General features: G+C 45.2%; 1 protein-coding gene across 1 annotated transcript; it reads left to right on the forward strand.

Moving 5' to 3' along the window:
- The first annotated feature begins 527 nt into the window (after window positions 1-527).
- Window positions 528-13,223, forward strand: LOC135912048 (uncharacterized). Its single transcript, XM_065444423.2, has 5 exons — window positions 528-724; window positions 6,178-6,247; window positions 6,828-6,872; window positions 9,596-9,798; window positions 13,039-13,223. The coding sequence occupies exons 1-5, from the start codon at window positions 682-684 to the stop codon at window positions 13,080-13,082; spliced, it is 405 nt and encodes a 134-aa protein (XP_065300495.1). The 5' UTR covers window positions 528-681; the 3' UTR covers window positions 13,083-13,223.
- Window positions 13,224-22,618: the final 9,395 nt, after the last annotated feature.

Raw genomic sequence — 22,618 nt, forward strand, 5'->3', positions numbered from 1 at the left:
CGTAAAATAAATCCACTCAACCTAAATCCCTTGAATGCGACCCAAAGATTGCATTCCTTGACTTTTCAAAGCAAAGTCGCTTCCAAAGGTCTTTGCCTGGCCTTGCTACTGGTTGCAAGAGCCAAATTAGGGGACCTACAAGCAAGCTTAAAAGGAGTAGAAAACAAAAACACAGCGGAGCATGAATTTTTCTGTACCCAAAGTGGTTTGGATAGCCTATTTCTATAATTCCCTATATATGAGAAACGGTATAGACAGAATTTTACCTTGCGAAAAGTGCTTAGACAGCATGATCAGAGAAGCGCCAAAGCGAGCAACGGAATACCCATTTTTGCTAAACGAACTGGATTCTTGATGTGAAGAACTCAAAGAAGACGACGAAATTCACTCTTCAATATCTCTTAGGAGCTGCCTGTGCATGTCACCATATCTTGTTCTATTATTATTATTTTTTAATGTTTGAGTGCGAATAAAAGAACATGGACCGATACGCTCCGCACTTACAGGAATGGTGTCGCAGAGAGTGTATGGAACAGCGTTAGAGGCCGGTCCAGTCGCAAACCGAAGAGAAAGAAGCGTATCGCGACAGGCGTTCAGCGGGCGCTCCGTTGCGAGCTTGTCGGCGCCGAAATCGCCATGGACGTCTTCACCCGGTTGTCTACCTGACGAGCACGCTGTGGAATGAGCACCAAACAAGCCGCCTCAAGCAGTGCGCCCAGCACAGGTACAGGCTCAGCCTTGAAGGCCGTTTGCTTAAGCGTTGGCATTTCTTTCAGTGCGAAGCCCGAATGGCGCTAAAGTGCCTACAACAAACGTCGAAGGCGATACGCGCAACCATTTCGCTTCAGTGAAAGCAAAGGTTCGACGTCGGAACAGATTTTCATTCAGTTAATAGGGCTGGACTGGCAATAAGGGCAAAGACGTCGCTAGCATCGCCCCATATCATTGGATGCCGCTCAAGTCAAATCCGGATTTCACAAAGCTTCTCGTTCGTAAGTGCTGTTTGCCACTGACCAGCCGACTCCGCTAATATGAGGTACGACACCAGGATTGCCTTAAATTTTCTTAGGAATAGGTTAAGCGTAAGAAAATTTTTTGTGAATACTGCTTGTATTAACAAATCCCTCTTGCGCAAGAGTGGTTCGTAAGGAACAATTTTAGCCTATCATGGTATTGAACATATTCTTGGCAAAGGCACAAACTTGCACGCAAAGAATTCCATGTAATTAATTGTAATCAATGAACGTTATTCTAGTTTTGTAATTGATCGACTGCTTTTTTTATTCCGTAGCGCTCACTCTAATTCAATTATTTTTTTCAGTAACCAGTGACCTCTAGCCAGTTACTTTACTGACGAGACAGCTGGAACAGGTGGCGCAGCTTTGAGCCCTTGAATTTAGCACGAACTACATATAGCAATGCATGCAGTCGTGCCACACAATAGCCGTACCGATACGCACTCTGCGAGAGGCAATAGTATGCTCAGTATTTGTTTCTTCATCTTAAGGGCAGGTCGCTCTGCCTGTCTTGTAGGCACCGCATTCTGCATCTAGCGATGGTTTCACGACACTATGCGGAACGAGCACCACCGCGTCACAACACTAACGTTCATAAATTTAGACTTTGCTTTTGGTCCTTATTCTCAATGGATATTTGCCCAACTCTGTTGGCTGATTTTCCCGTCTAGTGGTCGTATGTTACAAAACCGTCCTTGCCTCCAGCACACAAATCTAGCGAGCTTTCAGTGTTCTTGCTGATGTCCTCACAAGAAAACGAGGGAAAATGATGAAAGGGAATCTTGAAAAGCAATTTTTTAAGACGATAACCACGTGTCAAGAGCTGTGCACAAGGCGCACTGAAAGAGCCAGGTCAGCTCGTTCTATTTACACTATTTTACAAGGTTAATAAAAGGTTAATAAATCATCATCTGCCCATTTTATGTCCACTGCAGGACGAAGCCCTCTCCGTGCAGTCTCCAATTACCCCTGTCCTGCGCCAACCGATTCCAACTAGCGCCCGCAAATTTCCTAATTTCATCATTCCACCTAGTCTTCTGCCATCCTCGACTGCGCTTCCCTTCTCATGGTACCAATTCTGTAACCCTAATGGTCCAACGGTTATATATCCTACGCATTACATGGCCTGCTAAGCTCTATCTTTTTTATGCGAAGCATATTACGAGGGCTCAACCCAGCTCCTCAGGCGCGGCGGTGACCATGAAATCACGTGACACCGTGACGTCACGACAGAGGAGAAGTGGCTTTGGCTCAACTCTTGCAAGACGGGCTGGGTGGGAATCGAACCAGGGTCTCCGGAGTGTGGGACGGAGACGCTACCACTGAGCCACGAGTACAACGCTTCAAAGCGGTACAAAAGCGCCTCTAGTGAATGCGGTGTTGCCTTAGAAACGCGCTGTTTCTAAGGCGTGCGTCTCTTGCTCAGGCGCACATTTCGTTGCCGCGCCGAACGCTGCTTTGCTCGACGCTCACCGCGTCCAATGCGGGGCGCGTAGTCGCTGCCCTGTAGCCCATTGTCTTACACCCCTTGGCGGGTCGACGGGAACGCTGTCGCGTTCCACTCTTGAAGGCGAAGAAGTAATGCATGAGTTGTTTCTTCGTCTAGCCGAATCAAATATAGCCAAGCAACAGCAGTTCACCAGGCTAAACAGTGGTTCAACAACTAAAATAAAGGCTAGTATGCTTCGCATCCTGGGCTTAACCTTACCTAAGCCACAGCCATTTTTTTTCTCTTAATGTCAATAATAATATCGGCTATTCCCGTTTGCTCTCTGATCGACACCACTCTCTTACTATCTCGTAACGTTACGACTAACATTTTTCGTTCCATCGCTCTTTGCGCAGTCCTTAACTTGTTCTCGAGCTTCTTTGTCAACCTCCAAGTTTCTGCCACATATGTTAGCACCGGTAAAATGCCCTGATTATACACCTTCTTTTTCAATGATAACGGTAACCTTCCAGTCATAATCGGACAATGTCTGTCAGTTGCACTCCAACCCATTTTTTAATTATTCTGTAAAATTCCTTTTCATGGTCAGGGTTCCCTGTGATTAATTGACTTAGGTAACGATACTCCTTCACAGACTCTAGAGGCTGGCTGGCTATCTTGAACTCTGGTTGCCTTGCCAGGCTATTGAGCATTAGTGAATATTCTGCATATTAATCTTCAACTTAACTCCTATACTTTATTATTGAGTCTTCTGTATATTAATCTTCAACCCCACTCTTATACTCTGTCTGTTAAGGTCCTCAACCATTTGTTGCAATTTGTCCTCAGTGTTGCTGAACAGGACAATGTGATTTGCAAACCGGAGGTTGCTGAGATATTCGCCATCGACCCTCACACCTAATCCTTTCCAGTTTGATAACTTCAATACTTCTTCCAAGCACGCAGTGAATAGCATTGGAGAGATTGTGTTTCCTTGTCTTACCCCTTTCTTTCTAGGTATCTTCCTACTTTTCTTCTGTAGAATTAAGGTAGCTGTAGAACCTCTGTAGATCTTTTCCAAGGTATTTACGTAAGCGTTCTGGTACTCCTTGATTACATAATGCCTCTATGACTGCTGGTATCTCTACTGAATCAAATGCCTTTTCGTAATCTATGAAAGCCATATAGAGAGGCTTATTATACTCTGCGGATTTCTCGATAACCTGATTACTGACGTGGATGTCATCCATTTTAGTTTCCCTTCCTGAAGCCAACCTGTTCCCTTGGTTGACTAAAGTCCAGTGTTGCCCTTGGTCTATTCACTATTATTTTGTTAAATAATTTATATAATACCGGGAGTAAGCTAATGGGCCTATAATTTTTCACTTCTTTATCGCCTTCCTTTTTTTGTGGATTACTATAATGTTTGCATTCTTCGAGTTTTTGGGACCCTTGGAGTCAATAGACATTTTTGTATAAAGGGCCGCAAGCTTTTCCAGCATGACATCTCCTCCATCTTTAATTAAATCGACTGGTATTTCATTTTCTCCTGCCGTCTTTGCCCGCTTCATGTTTTGCAAAGTCCTTTTAACTTCATCGCTAGTTATAGAAGGAGCCTCTGTATCCTGTTCATTACTACTTCGAATGAAGGTATCCTGCCTGCTCTGGGTATTGTACAGGTCAGTATAGAATTCTTCCGCTGCTTTTACTATATCTTCGAAATTGCTGATGATATTATCCTGCATATCTTTCAGTGCATACATCTTGGCTTGTCCAATGTCAAGTTTCCTTCTCACTGATTTCATGCTGCGTGCATTTTTTACTGCTTCCTCAGTCTTTCTCACGTTATAATTTCGAATACCCCTTACATTTCTTCTTGTTGATCAGTTTGGACAGTTCCGCGAATTCTATCTTATCTCTTGAGTTGGACACTTTCATTCTTTGTCGTTTCTTTATTAGGTGCTTCGTTACTTGGGATAGCTTACCTACTGGTTGCTTCGGTGCCTTACCTGCCACTTCAAATGCTGCTTCTGAGGCCTAGTTAGTTATTTACGTCTAGTTACGGTCTCATTCATTACCTCTATGTCGTCTTCATTTCTCTGGTCTAAGGCTGCATATTTGTTTCCAAGCACCAGCCTGAATTTGTCTGCTTTTACCCTCACTGCGTCTTGGTTAGCCTGTTTCTTCTTGACTAATTTTACTCTTTCTCTCTTCATATTTAGGTGAATCCTAGACCTCTCTAACCATGATCATTGAATTTTATCCTTCCTAACACATCTACATCCTGCACTATGCTGGGATCGGCAGAAAGTACGAAATCTATTTCATTTCTTGTTTCTTCATTAGGGCTTTTTAGGTCCATTTTTTTACAACGCTTCCCGAAGACGGTATTCATTATTCGGAGCTTATTCCTTTCCGCGAATTCTACCAGCATATAAATTTTAATCAATGTTGCGATTAAATTAATGTAAAAGCAATCGATTATAGTCACTAGTAATTGTTCAGTTGCTCTTGTGGGGCAGTAATTGGTCGCGGTAGTGAATTAATTTTTGGAATGAAGTAATTTTAGTTGTAGTCGATAACTTTTTTTTCGGCACCGTGTAGAAGTCTGCAAAGGCAACTGGTGAATGGCACAATCACTTACAAAAGAAAAGCTTTGTGAATTCGTGTTATATGTTTTCGGGAGAAAAGCATGCGCCTACTATGCCGCCCACGGGGGCTGCACTTGTAATAACTATATATGCCCACCTTGTATATTTATTCCACAGCAACGCATCACTTACACGCACCACATCATCATCGTTCTCTTAAATGCACAAGAAGCAGTACTACATAAGCCGTGGGATTAGATACATCTAAAAAGAAAATTGCATATCTGCATTTTTTTACTTTGCAATCTCGGTGTTCGGTTGATTACACGCATCGTCTCGGATTTATCGGTCGGGGAAATCTTAAAGGTAGATTATGTGCATTTAAGAATGTGTGTGAGAAGGATCCTAGCGTGAATATGCTGCTGATGCGTACGTGCATAACAAGGCAACACATCGTCTGCTATAAAAGATGCGCTAACCGGGAAATTTATACTATTTGGTGATCGTTCATACTTGACAAAACAGCGCTAAAATAGACGAGGACAAAGAAATACAGGTACGTACACGAGCGCTGACTCACAAGTATATACAGTTTACTCGTGAAAACAAAATACATGTAGTCTATACATTGAACAACTTGGCAAAAAAAAACTTCTGGTTTTCACAAATAAATTGTAGTTGAGAGAGTGCGCCTCCTTTTCTTTATCCTCGTCTGTTTTAGCGTTGTTTTGTCAAGTAGGTGATGTAGCTTTATAACGAGGCCCGTCGGCAACGTGCGAAGCTAATACTGAGCTAAAATTGCCTTCGGTCTCTTAAAACATTGACAACTGGTTGTTTAGTAATGCATTAAAGTAAGTATACAACTGGGCATTTCCAAGTGACTGGAAATGTATGAACTTATACATCAAACTAATATTCAGCAGTGAGAGCTGTTGACAGAAATTAAATAAGAGTGTGTAACTGCGGGGCAGTTTTTCAAGCAGTTTCTAAAAGACCTAGGCCACCTAGTAAGCGAAATCGCATCGTACCTGTTACTTATTTAGAAGCAATATACAAATTACATTTTTCTTCTCTGATGATCACCGTCTCCTATATTCATATGCAAAACTGTAATCCAACTTTCCGCCTTTCACGATTACAGAGCCATGCAACATGAGTGATTACCAAACAGAAGAGCGCAATGAGGAACAATCCTACAGGGTCACGAAAAAGTAAGCCCAACCTTTCAACCTCTATTGATGAAGCTTTAGCCAACTAGTCACTTACTGCTCTCTACGGCTGCCGACTAACTGAAACCCGGAGCGGCCCCCGGCCCAGACATTATTCGACCATGGCATTAATCCTTTGAGCCATGATTCAATAAGAAGCTAGAGTATCCGAGTCCCTAAGTATGCACTAGTGTTTTCTTATGTAAGCGATCGCCGTGGTGATTGTTTCGTTGTCGCGCCGATGCCTCTAATGAATGGTGTGAGCCTGAACGCGGGCTGTTGTGAAAATGCGCTTACGTAAGACAGCTTTTGTGGATACGGGCTCTAAGTATTTTTCCTGCCAGAGTAAAATTTCGTATTTTGCGATATTTCTTCTTTATCTTTTCTTGTTACAAAAACAGTAACAACGAAAGCCGCCCAAGCTAGCTGTGTTGATTCGGGATCGCTGTTGTACAGGTACAGTGGAGGCCAACTTTTTACTAAGACCGGCGGCCAATTCGCAATTCTACAAGCTAGCCCATTACTTTAACAAAGTGATCTCGCGAAGTTTGTAATTCTTTGTGCATTTCTTTTTTTTTTCCAGAGCGGACATTCGCTTTAACATGATGACTTTCAGGTACAAAAAGCGGTAAGTGCAACGGACGTGAACTTATGCTGCTGCCACTTTTGAGCTGCTTGATTTTATAATCGCGAATAGCGCAAGCTGATCGATAGGGTCGTATCAGAAGGGGTGGACGGGGCATGTACGTTCAATACAACAAATGCAGTGCGACAATATAGAAGCAAGCTTAGCTTCACGATGTGATGTAAGTCGGCACATCCCACAATGGTTGCAGCGCATCCTGCGAGGTTTTCATTGTTTGTTGTGTTTTCTTTACATATAAGCAGTGGCCGTTGACGTAACTTTAGCAGTTGTTTGTAAGTATAGCGGTGATAAATTTATTTGCTTTGGTACCTGTGCAAAATAAAACTAAATATGCGGGCAAACCCATGCATCAAAGAGATGAGGGCAAATCCACGCATGAATATGCATGCCTGAATTTATTACCATCGCTTTATACTGAATTTATAGGACAGTGCTGTTTTTTTTTTTTTTTTACAGTGAGATGACTCAAGCTAAATTTACGAAATATTTAGACAGAAGCAGCCAAAAAAAAAATTAAGCCATCAACAACTAAACTAGTATTGCTTCATACATGCTTTATTTCAGAGCATCGCAGTTTTGAACAACCTTAACACAAAGAAAAATTCTTGCCTAAAAGAGGTGTTTCTGGTAATGTATATTGCATGTTCGGGTGTGATTGAGATACGGGTTTGATTTGTTTGTGATCATGATATTTTTATTGTGTTTGTTAAGTTGGTACATGCAATAATGCGTTTGGAGAGTGGATGATAACTATATTATCAGTTTGACAGGTACGTATTTTTTCGAAACAAAATAGCCCGTCACATGACATATAGAAACATCTTGCATTGCAGAATACAGTGGAGTTCCCTTCTTTTATTGTTCTAATGGTGTTGCGCTGCCGAGCTCAATGTCGCGGGCTTGAACCCGGCCGCGGCGGTCGCACTTCAATGGGGTGCAACGTGTGCGTTAACGAACCCCAGGTGGTCGAAATTAATACGGTGTCCGCCACTATGGCGCGCCTCATAATCGTATGGTGGTTATGGCGCGTATGTTTTTTTTTCTCTCTCTCTTCTGTTCACGTGCACGCAGCGATCCACTCGTATTACTTATCATTTTTTTTTATCTGACTCTCTAGACATAGCAATAGACTTAGAGCCGCTTTACGCACTAAATCAGGCAACTGAAGTCTAAGCGCTCCGTGCACGACCTTTGTACAGAACTTGTGCACATCTTATTTGCACGCTTTTGTCTAATGCATGTAACTTGTAGCCAGTCGTGTCCATTGACGAAGCAGCGTGACAGTGACGGGAATCGAAACAGAATACCTTCATCCCTCGGGTCCTGCCGTCGCGATATGTCTACGCTGTCGAAACGGTGCAGATACGAGAAGACAAAATACGAGCATATCATCGTAGCGTGCGTTGAAAAAGACCTTATTATCAACACACGCACTTCGCCATTGTAGTGCTGGCCTTCCTGTATAAGTTTGCATTCGCATGGGTCTTTGGGGGGGGGGGGGGGGGCTCACTTCGGCTCACGGCTGCCATTGAATCATGGCAACTGTTATTCCGGCATTTTCGGTTCTTTTTATTTTGTTTGCTGGACGCTCTCTTCTGGCTGTTTTAATGTCTTCGCTGGTAACACAGCCTATTAATACAGCCAAGCGGAGAGATGCTGTTCTTGCATTGTAATAATGCAAAGTGAGTGCCGCAATCAACAAGTAACTGTGAAATTGTGGTCAAGGACATAGTCTCAAAGGAAAAAGGAAGAGTCATCTTGGTGAAGGTTCCCTTGCGTGTTTAAAGAAAATATTAAGAGGCTAATTGGTTGATTTATGTACGCAACGTGGCAAAGCAACTCGGACGGGTAGGGGAAGTCTCGTAGTTAAAACCATCTAATTAATTTTTTATTTGATTGCTTCGGGGAGTTTAATGTCTCAAAGCAATAAAAAAAATGAGGGTGGGTTTGGGAGGGGGGGGGGGTGTACGTGAGAGTTCACAGTGGAGGGCTCCATACTAATTTTAACCACGTACATCCACGTACATCCACGTACATCCACGTACGTTTACCCAAATCTCAGTACACCAGCGTTCTTGCACTCCTACGACATCATAATTTAGTCTGCACGGCCGGTAATCGAGCCCGCGACCCCGTCATCAGCATTAGAACGCTACTAAGCCACTACGGTGGGGTTACGAAAAATCAGAGACTTCGCTTTTTCTCTTGACTCAATTGGTGTAAGATACCGCGACCATTTGGTATAGGTCAAAGACTTCTCATGGTACATGGATTCCTGGGTTAAAAATTATAGCCTCCCCCTTCCCACCCCATCTCCTCAATTAAGATAATTGGAATGGAAATAATAAAGAAATAGACTAAACACAATCATAGTTATTCTTCAATTTCTAATTGTTGACGTTTGTTTCATGTGGTAGCTATCGCCTTGCTGCGCTCTTGTCTATTTGTGTAGAACCTGTTCCAGCGGGCTATAATAGCTCGTTGAGCACAAAGATTGCCCGCGCCTATTTCGGTATCCTACAAAGTTCACGCCATCTAAGCAACTTCTTTGCTGCGCATTAACCTACTTTTCTTCAACAAGCCTCTCAGTCTAGTAGCTTCTTGGCTGGTACTTTCGCTCACCGGGCAGAAAAAAATAAAGAACTGAATTGAAAAGTGAAGGCAAAACTCTGGTCGCTTCTAATCGTAGGCGCTGATTGTTTCAGAAACGAGGTGGAAGGCCCGCCCAGCCAATCGATAGCCCCGGCCAGTCAGATCCAGGCTCACCTCGAGGACGGCGCCGAGCCATTGTGGTTCCCCTGGCTGCGGTCGCCAATGCAAGTGCTCCTGTTCCTCGTCTCCGGCCTGCTCCACTTCGCCATGGGGCTCATCGTGGCGCGCTCTTTCCTGATGCCGCACTTCGACGACGGTACGTGCCTCCCAGTGGCTTCGCAGTTCCGCCCACACGGCTTCCTCGGAGGAGCACGCAGCTTCTTACCGCGAAACACTACAAAGTATAGCTGTTTGGGCCGTTTGGTAGCTAAGTACGCTTTAAAAGCAGTATAAAAAGACACAGACACAAAAGAAAGAAAAAAGGGAGTGGCACTCGTGTTGCTTCCTTTCTTACAGCTGCAATACTACGAGTGTCTCAGCGAACCGTTCAGACGTGCCACTGCTTTAAAAGAAGGAAAAAACATTGCGCTACGATGGTCCGGGATCAAATCGCGATACCGAGAGAGGCGCCGTGGGCGGAACTATGGTTTGTCTGGTCGAGCGCACACATGATTCACGGCTGTCAGTGCGATCTGAAAAAGGCCTCGCCAAAGCAGCGGTTGGTTCGCGGAGAAACTCGACGTTGGCTTAGCGCACGATGACTGTCGAGAGAGCAGAAGCTCGTGACTGGGAAGCTGACACGATGAGCGAGGCAGGTCACAGATTAGAGATCGGTGAAGGGTACACATGACAAGTGCAACAGACACAGGAGAACGTACGACTACTGGTGATGTCGTATATACTTATATACATATAACCAAAGGCACGAGCAAATTGTGCGCAATGGCAGAAGCGTTGATGGAAGACACCAGACCAGGAATAGGAGTGAAGAAAGCTTTTCTGTCGTGGTTTCAAGAGTCAGCTTGGTAGGACAGGCTGTCGTAGGAGCCAGATTTTGTGAAAGTGCGGTAGAAATATGCATGGTGGCCGTCAGAGTGAGAGCCCATCGGGAAGCAAATGCGAATAATAATTTTGCAAAAGCAGATTAAAGCAGGATGGTGAAATTAGGTAAAGCAGTCAGTCTCGCAGAATATAAACGAGTGTTCAGTGCGAAAATAACGGAAGGAAGACTTCCTGAGACAAAACGACAGAAAACGAAGATCGTAGTTCACAAGTGTGTGTGTGTCGCAACAACCTCTTTTATTCTTTTTTTTGTAGTTATTCCCGGAGTTCGTGGAGAATAAACTTGGTGGTAGGCTAAGAAAACATTTTGGGACGTAGTAACCATGTGTTCATTTGTCATTCGGAGTGTTGTGAAGTGGTGTTCAGTAGCTATATTTTAGCATGAGACTTTACGCAGGAATATAGGGTACTTTTTTGCGAAGTGAACCAACAGCGTGTAAGGACAACAGGTCTCCAAGAGGAAAATAATAAAGCGGTGCAGTCAAATGCTTTAAAGGCATCGCCCTCGTCTTGAGCGCGTAAACCGCACGAAACGCTTTTTTAAATAAAGTGAGCAGAATTGCGTTAATTATATTTTGCCAAAGAAAGCTCAGTGACCACATAGAGTTATTGCACAGCGGATGACGCTGTAACATAAAGCACAACAATAATTTCTCTGACTGAAAAGGGCGTATAGCACCAAATATTCTATATCAATCATAAAACTGATCATGCAAATCATGAAACTTAGAAACCTGGGTAAGGTACTAGCTCCAAGCAAAGTTACTGTCAGAAGTCAAACCAAGACATTTATGGAGCAGAAATACATCAATGCAATGCAGTTACAAGTCACGAGGCTGATATTAATGAGATTGTTTACACACCATGTCCTGACTTTTGTGCACACATCCTCAAGAGCATCAATTGCTCTTGAATAATGTTTAACACGAGACACTATAACTATGCCATGCGTACATTAAAACAAGTGAGCTGCAACAACTTCAATGAATTCAGTATTAAATGATAGCGGACATAAAATCGAGGCTTGCAGAACACCTGCTTTAATTACGGAGAAGTCAATTCTAAGCTGTCTAATAGACTATCCTGCAGGAAGCTTTTAAGTAATGTACTCGTATACGTGACTCATGGAAGCGTAATCTAGCAAGTCGCATTAGCAATAATTTGTTCAAAATTTTCGCAAATTCCTCTAACAGAATATGGGTGCCTTTTTCGTTGTACAAAAACGTACTAACAGGTTGAAATAACCCACTGACTATCTAGCAAAGTAATCACGGTTCGAATCACGCGTTCTTCTAGAATCCTAAAAGTGCGAGCCATGGGAGAGGCTGGACGGCAATCTTCTAGAACATTACACGTGGCCCTCTTGAACAGAGCAAGGGCTATTGCAGTCATCAGTTTCCCTACCTAGCACCCCACGAAGGTAAAATCAAGCGCTGCTTTCCGATGGGTGCGGAATGCAAAAGAGATTGTGTTCGGTGCTTCGAGTACACTGTAAATAAATCGAGGTGGTCAAGTTTATCCGGAGCGCCGACAGTATCTTTTATATCGCGTGCGTTTCTTTAGGACGTTAAACCTCTAAATTAATTTATTTAACCAAGGAAATGAATTAGTCGAGGAAGCGTTTAGCCTTGCACCCGCGCTGGTCCTCCTTAAGATTCGGAAGTAGGTTATTGTATTTTCACGGACAATTTACAAAACTGAGAACCAGAAGCAGTTTATGTGCCAGTCCGAGGGCAACACGGCCAAGTGAACGCGGCAGGTAATGCGTAGATATTCGGACAAATACCTGCTTACTTGAAGTACTAGAGATTAGCTTGGCTACACACGTGCCTTTATTTCCTTGTTGCTTCTTTTTGAGTACTCATGTAGCAGACAGACCTTCTGGAAGCGTTCAAAATTTCTTGAGGCAGTTGCGACAGCATTACCTTTTCCTGAAGATCATAGTGCACGGTACTGGGTAGCTAAGAGGCAATAAGCTCTAACTCGAATAAACTGCTAATCATGTGGCAAAAATATCCACAATACGCTTCAGCTAAGTTCAGTTGAACTTGAGGTAATTGCCGTGAAATTGCTTCAGGCATTGAATTCATTGCACATATTTTTTCCAGGTTGGTTGTTAGGGAAGCTTACGTCTCCCCCTGTGCGGACCGAGTAAAACAAGGAAGGTGTGCGAGCCAAGAGCTAAAAAATTGAGATTGGGAACTTATTTTTCATCCGCCGTGATGCCTTAAAGCTTATGGCGCTGAGCTGCTAAACACAAGGTCGTGGGTCCGATTCCCTCCTGCGTAGGCCTCATTTCGATGGCGCGAAATGCAAAAAACATCCGTGTACCGTACACTGGGTGTACGTTAAAGAGCCCAAGGTGGTAAAAATTACTCCCCCCCCCCCCCCCCCCTCTTTCGTTGGTTTGGCACGTGAAACCAAAAAAACTTGTTTCCTAAACTTTTGTTAAGAGTGATAACGTGAAGTACCTTATTTTGCTTTTTGATTCTAGCGTCATCGCAGTCACCACCAGACAGTCCGCCGCCGAACGGATGAGACCTGAGCGCGCAAGGGGGAACCGCATGGCGTCTCGAATGGTGCAAATTCTTCACATAATGACACGACAAAAAGGGAAGAAAAAGAAATACGAAATCAATAAGCCCAATAAAGTTGCCTCCGCAGTCATATTTTTGATAACTTATGTTCCAGCATGGAATTATATACGCACTGCAGATGGCTCAAGAATTAATGCAAATGCAAATTTGTTTATAGTTTACACTGGGCGTAATTAGCTTCCGTTGTTAGCCGAAGCCATCGCAGATACGTCGGGAGAATGAACAAGGCACACTGTAAGGTAGAAATGTGCCATGACATTCAGCTGTGTAGCTTGCTACACAAAAAATAATCCATTATTTCATACGGACACCAAGCAGAATTGCATGTTTAAGCTGAACCGAAGTCTGAAAGCTTTTTAGCCGCATGCCGCGTTCGCCAGTGGCGTAGCCAGAAATTTCGTTCGGGGGGGGGGGGCTCACTTTGCAGCTTGGCCTGATATATATATATATATATATATATATATATATATATATATATATATATATATATATATATATATATATATATATATATATATATATATATATATATATATATATATATATATATGTGTGTGTGTGTGTCATTCAACAACCTTGTTTACATTTTTGTACATATGCAACGACCAGGGGAAAATCTCAATGACGTTTTCCTTTGTTAGAATGTATTGCGCAGGAGCAGCTGTCACCGGTTGTACATTGCGAGTACTTGCTCCGAAATTACAGTCGCAACAGAGAGCACATATAAAAAGCAGGAGTTCTGCAACATATACGAGGGCGAGTCAAACGAAAGTGAGCCAATGCGATTATATGACAAACGGGGTACTTTAAATAAAAGTAGTCAGCATGAGTATTTAGACGCTTGTCCTACTAACGAGTCGCGTAATTCCCGTCTCATAAAACTCCTTGGGTTGCTGCCTCAAAAATCTGTAAATGACTACACGTCATCTTCCGACACGAATCTGGTTTCCTTGAGTAGTTTCTTCAAATTTCACCAAATGTGGAAGACGCAAGGCAACAGGTCTGGGCTGCATGAGGGATGTTGCAGCGTTTCCCATTTGAACTTTGCCAGTTTTGTATTAACCACATCAGCGACGCGGGAACGGGCAACGTCGTGAAGCAAGATGTCCCCAATGCTCAATTTTCCACGTCGTTTGTTCTTAATTGCGACACGCAGTCGATCCGATCTTTCACAATATCTGAAACGATTTAGAGTCTCTCCAGGTTTAGAAAATTCAACCAATAGTGGCCCCTAACGATCTAAAAAGAAGTCAACGCTTTTCCGGCATAACTGACGGCCTTTGTTTTCCTTGGGAGTGGTGGATTCAAATGTTTCCACTGTAAGATTTGCCGTAGTGTTTCAGGCTAGTAGTAGGGGCACCATGAGTCATCCCCGGTCACAATTGCAGACAAAAATTCGTCACCCTCATCTGGGGTTCTTTGACGTGCACTTAAATCTAAGTACACGGGTGTTTTCGCATTTCGCCTCCATCGAAATGCAGCCGCCATGACCGCGATTCAATCCCGCGACTTCGTGCTCAGCAGCCATAGCCAACACCATAGCCACTGAGCAACCATGGCCTTTTTAATTGTATTGGGGGTGATTTCACAGTGACTTTGGCCCGGCCATGGATCGTCTTTGTAACTTTCATGTGCTTCTTTGAACAGTTTGCTACAACGCTTCTTAGGCGCCAATGAAACGCAATGTTCAACGCATACGGCAGCCATACGGCGAATAATTTCTTTTTGGGAAACATCTTCATTTGTCAAAAACCTCACGACACCAAGCTGTTCAACTTTTGAAGTGTCCATTATGTCACGCAACCATGTTCAACCCCATGATGAGAGCATTAAAGAACATTTAACCTCACCTCTGCATGTCACTTGCAAATGAGATGCGTATGTGCTACGCGCATGGCTCGAAAATAATGAACCGAACCATTATTGCGCGGGGCGGGTTTTCTCACTTTCATTTGACTCGCCTTCGTACATTAGAAATGCGAAGATACAATGGAATATACAAATGTGAAGATACAGCTTGATACAGGGCAAAAAATTGTCACTGGAAACAATGTTCACTGCGCATATGCACAAAACCTCGCAACAAGATATTTAAATATACGAATGTCACCAATAAATCAACGTACCTAAGAAAAAGTCACTATATATAATGCGTCAAACAAGGCAAATAAATAGGTTGCGCAACCACAGATTCACAGATCACAGCACCCCCCCCCCCCCTTCGCTCCACTCCCAAAATGTATCGCGTGCGACGGAAGGCGGCGCGCTTCCTCCCCGCTTTTCTCTCTTGCGCACACCAGACGCAGCCACCATCGTCGGCTCAACCCCTCCCCTTCCCCCCCGCACGTTTTCACTCGCACATAGAGCATGCGGCGCGCGGTCACGATGTTATCGCCCTTGGCCTTTATTTATACGGAACATGAGGGCAACGGCAGGAATGCGCCTGGAGTCTTCATAGAGCTGCCATCGCAATAATAAAATAGTATCCGGCAACTGAAGCGTCCCGTCGCCCATTACTTTCCGCAAAAGAAGTAACAAAATCGAACTTTCCCCATGCGAAAATTCGCTGCACCGCAACAATGTCTTCTTTTTTTTGTGTGTGTGGGCGGGGGGCGGCGAAATAGAATAACGCAAAGGAAAGCATGTTGGCTACAATCGAATGCCTACTTTGGGCACCTAGTGGGGCTACCGAAGGAATATCGAAGAAAACGTGTGACGCTTGGTCCACAGAAAACCATACGCGTACTGCTCGGTATCCTACAACGGCGAGACAAAATTTTCCGGAGAGGTTGCGCTCAAGCGAACGCGTTGCAATCCATCGAGTCCCCGCAGTGCTGGCGGCGAGCGACTATGCATTGTTTCTTTTTCTCGTCTGCTAGCCAGAAAGCGTCCAAAACTCTGCCAGGCGAAAATGCAGTCGGCCAGAGAAAAACAAACGCGCAGCCAAGTGCGCCGCGCGGTTATCGATGCAGCACGAGAAAAACGCATGCGCTCTGGCTGGATCCGCAGCCCGGGGGTTGCGAGAACAAAAAAAAAATAGAAATAAATGACAAAGAGGCTCAATATATCCTCGCGAATAAAAGTCTAGGTAGAAAAATAAATAAGAACTTAGTTACAATGGTGGCTTTAGTGTCTTGACATGGATGCTTTGGCGCAGGTGAAAAAAATGTGTATATTCTTTTCTGTGACCTGACGGCACAAATGAACCACCACAACGCTTTGTCTCATCGGACCTCGCTGCGTGCTTTGTCAGCTTGTCTGATAGTATGTTGATTTGGCTTGTCTCGTTGTATAGCCCGATGTACGACTTTAGAAAAGTCGATGCACCTTTGGCGTCAAATGTTTACAACAGCATTAAACCCAAAAAGTTCCGGAATTGAAAATCTAAAGCGCGACTTTGAAGTTGTCAATGGACCTTTCGCATCAAAATGTTATGAGAACTTTATACCCCCAACGTTTCAGAATCGAAATCCAAGCGCTCCGTAGATTCCGCGGCCTCCGCGAGATGCCGAGACGAGCCCGCTCGCCTTCAAAACGCCCTTGAAATTTTGTGCCCGGTGGGGCTCCTTGCGTTACGATATGCGACTCCTGATGCATGGACGTTGCCCAGAAATCCAGCCCGATTTAGCAATGTTCGCGCTCAAATGTCTTTTAGAGCGTGAATTAAGGACATTCTAGACAAAATCGAGCATGATTTCTGGCACCGGGAGTTGTTTTGGTCGGCGGCACATGACAGCACGAAAAAATTTCGGGGGCGGCTGAAGCCCCATAAGCCCCCCCCCCCCCCCCTGGCTACGCCCCTGGCGTTCGCTAATAAAGCTGTATGTCAATGATGCACCACTACGAAGAAAACCTGGCGAACTCGAGTGCTTGCTTCAAGTGTCTCGAAAGTTTAATAGGGATAAAATCTGAAAATCAACCAAGAGCTATAGGTCCAATTCTAATACTGTTCATTCCTTGCTTCGAAGCACGTTTTGTTCAAGTCATGACTACCAGAAATAAGTTGTTCGATGACGGACAGATCAATGCCTGAGACAGTGCGTTCTCACCTGCTGCTCTACAGTGAAAAAGGGGAACTCGTGTGAAACAAAGGGTATGTACGATGTCCTACGAGGAACTGCTAGAAGGCTTAACTCCATCAAAGTTAAAACAATAAAAAAAGCTTTTCTAAAGCTGACTCAACAGTCATCCTGCTCTTAGCTCATAGCGTCCACGCGTTCCACACTCGCGCTCTTCACTACGTCTCTAGACCCAGCGCGGAACTTAACATACAACTAAAGCGGTATGACGACAGTAAAAAGGAATGTATAAATGCAGTTTCAGAACGTTGTGCACTGCTACAGCCAGTTCGGTGTTGTGCAAAACGTTCAAGGCATATCGACTGTAGTGCAGTGAATATTTCGACTTAAGAAGCCTATAGATATAGCAAAGTGGTCGGTTGCCGATGCCCGCAAGAGAAAAGGTCGTTGTCTGCCAATCTCGTGTGTGAGCAGGACATACACAAAATGCAGACGACGTGGTGCTACTGGTGCTGAATTCACAAAGCTTTTCGTTCGTAACTTGCTGTTTGCCATTGGCCTTCCACCTAGGTGAATTATATCTCCGACATCACGATTAGCCGACATCTGCACGTACGAACAATTCTATCGTAAGAAATTCTTTCCGCAAATACGCGCCCTGAGACGTGGAACTGAGTCGCCCCAGAAGGTCACTAACCTGCACGACGCTCTTAGCAGTCAGCGGCCGAAGCCCACAAAGGATAACGTGCATTGAGTCAAGAGCACATGCTAAAGCATGTTCTTCACCGTGTCCATACTTTCGTCACTTCCTCCTTCCACTCTTAGTGCATCGTTGCCTGGCAACGGCGTTTCAGCCGCTGGGAATGGTAGAGAGAGGAGGTGTTTCGATAGGAATAACAAAGATCTGCAGCATTAGCTCGCGTGTGTCTTGCCTGTGTTGTAGCGTGAGAATCATTCTGTCCGAATGGTAAGTAGGTGCAGAGGCTGCACAGAAGAAAACTGAAAAGCAGACACTGATGCACCTAGACGTGCACTGCCTTGCAACCCCAGTTGTGTCTATGGCATGAAAGGCGCATAGGCAGCGGGATAGCCATTGTATCTTCTAAGTAGAGTTTTCATGTGCATTGTTTCGAAAGATTCGCTCTCTGTCTTTCTCCTTCGGATATTACATTGAAGTTGCTACGTGAGCGCCGGAGCACTTTCTATATCTAAGGGCATATTCACAGTTGAGTTGTTCCGTCAAATCGTCATGTGATGTCACCACTATTAGACAGCGCTGACGTTTCTAGTAGGTATACAGCATTGAAATGGTCTTCTCGTACTTCAGTCACCTTCACGGTTTCGAGCTGAAACTCCGATTCAGCTCTGGTGCATTTGGAATGCCCGAATCAATGTGTGCTCGCAACTTGCTTTGATACTGTCACAAATGGTTTTTTTTTTAGAGTTCACAATGCCCTTATCCTCAAGAATATTAACGCCAGTAGTTGTGCCTTGCCGGTGGCTGAATGGTATTATCAAATTTTTGGATTCCCAGGAAAACACCCAAGGTCCTCTCGGCATCTCGGTATACTAACGTCTCTTGTTAGTATATTATTTTACCGGGAGTTGATGTCAATTTGACTGGTCCCAAGGACATGCCTTCCAGTAGTAATTTGATAAGCTATATGTATGTATTATTGGCGTTAGCATACATCGCTTGCACACTGTGCTGATTGCCCTTTTGTGTATGTAGTACAAGCAGTTAGTGGCCGCATTCTTGGGCATCCTTTTCTAGATTCAAGTAGTCGCTGTAAGGCTCGAGAGGGATGAAGCGAGGCTAGCTGGGATTGCCTTCCTTAAAACTATCAAGAGGTGGCGCCCAAGGTCTTATTGTTTGATGGTGTTTCTGCCTCCCCAACTTGGGGGAAGGCCTGCCCTGCGGTACTGATAAATGATGCCAATAGAACCGCGAAAACGAGCACAGAAGTAGAGAGGGGCCCAACATGAAGGGGGACCACCAAAAGTATTATCACCAATATGGCCACCAAAACGGTTTCATGACTTCTTGCGGAATCAAAAAACTTAAGGACATTAGCGTGCGCATTTTAGAAGAGCTAGCTACTTCTGTGAGCTTTGGGACGAGTGTTTGGGAAAGTAAGCTGGTTTTAAAGCTCACATTTATGTTAATTGTAACTATACAATGTGTTCTTACCTTAACGTATTCCACCACAAAAAATTCACCTCGCTGCATTCAAAAAACGTTTATTCGGGTTACCACGCAGAAGTCACATGCCGCACCGTCACGCATTCCTATGCGCCGAGGAAGTGGTAATTAAGTTGGTGTAGAAGGGTTTCCAATTTGAGCACTGCTACCAGATGTGTCGCGTGCGTCTTTGAGAATATTTATTAAAATATCACAAATACTTCCGAGCATACCGGATACAGTTGTCTGCTTGCATGCGTAAGAACAAAACGCAGAAGTATGCGTCAAATAATGTCGAACCCAACAAAATCGATAGTGCAACACCCACGATAACACAACACACACACACACAGCGTGTGTGTGCGTCTGTGTGTGTCAGTCATCATATGGTTATTGTCACACCCTCAAGAGTCAGAGAAACGAACTATGATGTTGTCATTCGCTTATTAACGAAATCCAGTAAAGTACAGTCAACACACAGTAAAGTAAGAATATGTTACAGGTCCCCGTTTCCTTCCTTGTTTCTTTTTTTCGAAGACTCGAGCTCATGTTGAACGGCGGGTTTCATTCACGCATCCGAATGTAACAACATGCACTCATGCTATCGAGTCGGTGTTTCTTTCTTTGTGCTTCGCAGTCGCTATAGTCGAGTTCCTTTGACGTCGCGTATTTGCGATCACGTCGCGAAGTGGCAAATCGAGTGGAGATGTCTTTTATTGCTGCGTGTCTTGTCAGAGAAAGCGTGGTCGTGAGAGCCAGTTAGCGTGGCAGTGGAGAAGGTCGCCCCGCAGGCAGCAGCTGCCCAAACGCAATCCCGCCGTCGCAGAGGCGACGTCGTTCCCGGGCGGCACTGGCGCGGCCTACGGCGGCGTAGACACACCTGAGAGCGCGCTCGGGTTCGCCATGCGCAATGTGAGCGCAGCCGGTTCGTGCAGGCGCGCATTTCGCCCACCAAGACAATTCCCGGGGCGTCTCGGGAGTCGGAGGAGGAAAGGGGGTTGCGCTCACGCTTTCCTGCTTCCACACGCGGGCCTGGCGACTCGGGCCTCGTCTATTAATGCCCGTTTGCGGCTCCATTTAGGCTCACGGCGGCGGCGGCGGCGGCGGCTTTTCAAAGCGCGGTACGCCGGAGAGAAAGAGCGCGCCTCGGACCACCTAATTACTGACACGTGGTAAATATACCACACAAGACACGTCGGTGCCATTTGGAGAGCGCCATTCGCCTCCTCTTTTCAACACTCCGGGCGGAGCCTCGAATGGCACAAGTGGCCATTCAGGGAAATAGGCAATTCCGCCGCGCGATGCGCAGCGACTTTGCCGCGGCACGAGGGCCAGTGTGTGTCGCGGGCAATGGCTGCTGCGTCTCGCTTTGCTCGGCCTCTCGATGCTGCTGCTGCTGCCGGCCGGCCGAGCGGGCCACCACGGCCGCCAACACCACTCGTTTATGCAGCTTGACGCGCCCGTCGCTCACTCTTTCTCGGCCCTCTTTCGCCGGCGCTCCCGAGTATCAACTTGTTTTCGTGTGACAGACCTGAAAGTCTTCAGTATCCTCCGCAGAGGCCATCGCAGAGGGACCTGACTCTTTCCCAGGCATGCACCATAAATTCTGGGGCTCGCCCGACTCGGAAGCCTGAAGTCTCTGCCGAGCTGTACTGACGCTGAACGAATGCTGAGAGAAATATGCTCCTCTTGGCTGTTTTACTGTGAACAGCAGTAAAACAATGGGATAGAATACGGGTGGATCTTGACCGTTCGTCATAGTTTCTTTCTGGTAAGGTACGACACGTTAAAGAAAGAAAGAAAAACGAATAAAAAAAGAAAAAGACAAAGAAAAGAAAAAGAACAGAAAATATATTCAAACAGGTTGCACAAACCAAAAATTCTACGTACATTCGAGGCCAACAATATACTTGCAATCGATGCCGCCAAGCGTCGACGGTTTTCCTTCGGGATCATGTGGCGGATCGTATCATGCACAGCGTTGATGCCTATTTCATTGGTGCACGTGCACTGTGGCGTACTCTTATACCCCTGTCAGAAGGCCACCCGTGAACTCCGTTCTCATGAAACACCCTAATTGAGATATACGGCAATAGAGCTGCGGCCGTGCTACACTGCGCAATGCGAGCTTTTCACGGGCACCGCATGGGACAGAAACATGGCGCTGCTGCGCTTACTTCGGCGTGCAGCTGCTCACACATACAGTCACCGTTAAAGGAGGTTATTTTTAACGCAGTATGTAATCTAATAAAATCACATCGAGAAAGTTTGCTGTATGTTACCGTAATACTTTTGTTTTCCAAGCATAGCGAAGTTGAAAGCGATGTTGGCCACACTGCGCTCTTGCTTTCGTACGAGGGCAGCTTGGGTCGCGTTGTTCGACCGGCGCGCTTCGAGTTGTGATTTTGTCTAATCGTGCATCTTCGTGTGCTTGCGGTGAGCTCAACTACTTCCAGATGGAGTGACGAAGCGAATAAACAAACGAAATGGCGGCACGACATTTCCCCATGCGGCATGGCGAAGCATTGGTGTAGAGGGTACAGGCACTATGTCCTTAAAAACAAATTAAATACTGCCACTACGTGGTGTGTAATCCAAGGCAAACAAATGATAATGTTAAAATATGTAAGCCCGCCAGTTACGACGATTTTATTAGCGTGGTTTTCTTCTCAGCTGTGGCTATCTGGGAACGAGAGTACTCCGGCCAGCCGGAACGGTCATTGCCGTACTCCTTTCGCCAACATCTCCATTTAATCTCCATTTAAATGCTTTAGTGCAAGGGAGACCGTGTGACACGGAGTGCAACTCTCTTGACGCAAAAACGAAGGAGTTCGCGGGTGCCCGTGTGACAGGGGTACTACTTCCTTCGATTCAAGGGCGCTCGCGCTGCTCTGCATGTGCGGCTTGCGATGTTTGCGGCTTCATGAAGCAAATATCGCCATAATCCTTGGTGATCCAGAGGTGATCAGCACAAGTCTAGTTCACTAGATAAGCTAGGAAGTAAAAGGTACCTTTCAGGCGATGGGACAGCGAAGATTTAACAATGGTTATGGTGTGCAGCAGTAGATTCGAAGAGCGGCGCCACAACGCAGCTCTCAGATGCAAGAGTGGCACCAAGTAGGTTGTCGGAGAAGCCGAAAACGTTGAGAGTATTTTTTTTTTACTTTCTGCAACGACAGTTCTGGATAGTGAGAAACTCAAGAATAAGAAAGAACCTAGAGAACGCTCCATCCATGCCGCCACGGTCCTCATCGAAGACGCCGAAACGAGCAAAGA

This window comes from Dermacentor albipictus, chromosome 1, assembly GCF_038994185.2.
Source record: "Dermacentor albipictus isolate Rhodes 1998 colony chromosome 1, USDA_Dalb.pri_finalv2, whole genome shotgun sequence".
Classification (NCBI taxonomy): domain Eukaryota; kingdom Metazoa; phylum Arthropoda; class Arachnida; order Ixodida; family Ixodidae; genus Dermacentor; species Dermacentor albipictus.

Coding starts and splice junctions, on each gene's coding strand:
- LOC135912048 (XM_065444423.2), top strand. CDS start 682: ATGAGCACCAAACAAGCCGCCTCAAGCAGTGCGCCCAGCACAG. Junction 6,248..6,827: donor TCCTACAGGGTCACGAAAAA/GTAAGCCCAACC, acceptor TTTTTTTTCCAG/AGCGGACATTCGCTTTAACA. Junction 6,873..9,595: donor ACTTTCAGGTACAAAAAGCG/GTAAGTGCAACG, acceptor TGATTGTTTCAG/AAACGAGGTGGAAGGCCCGC.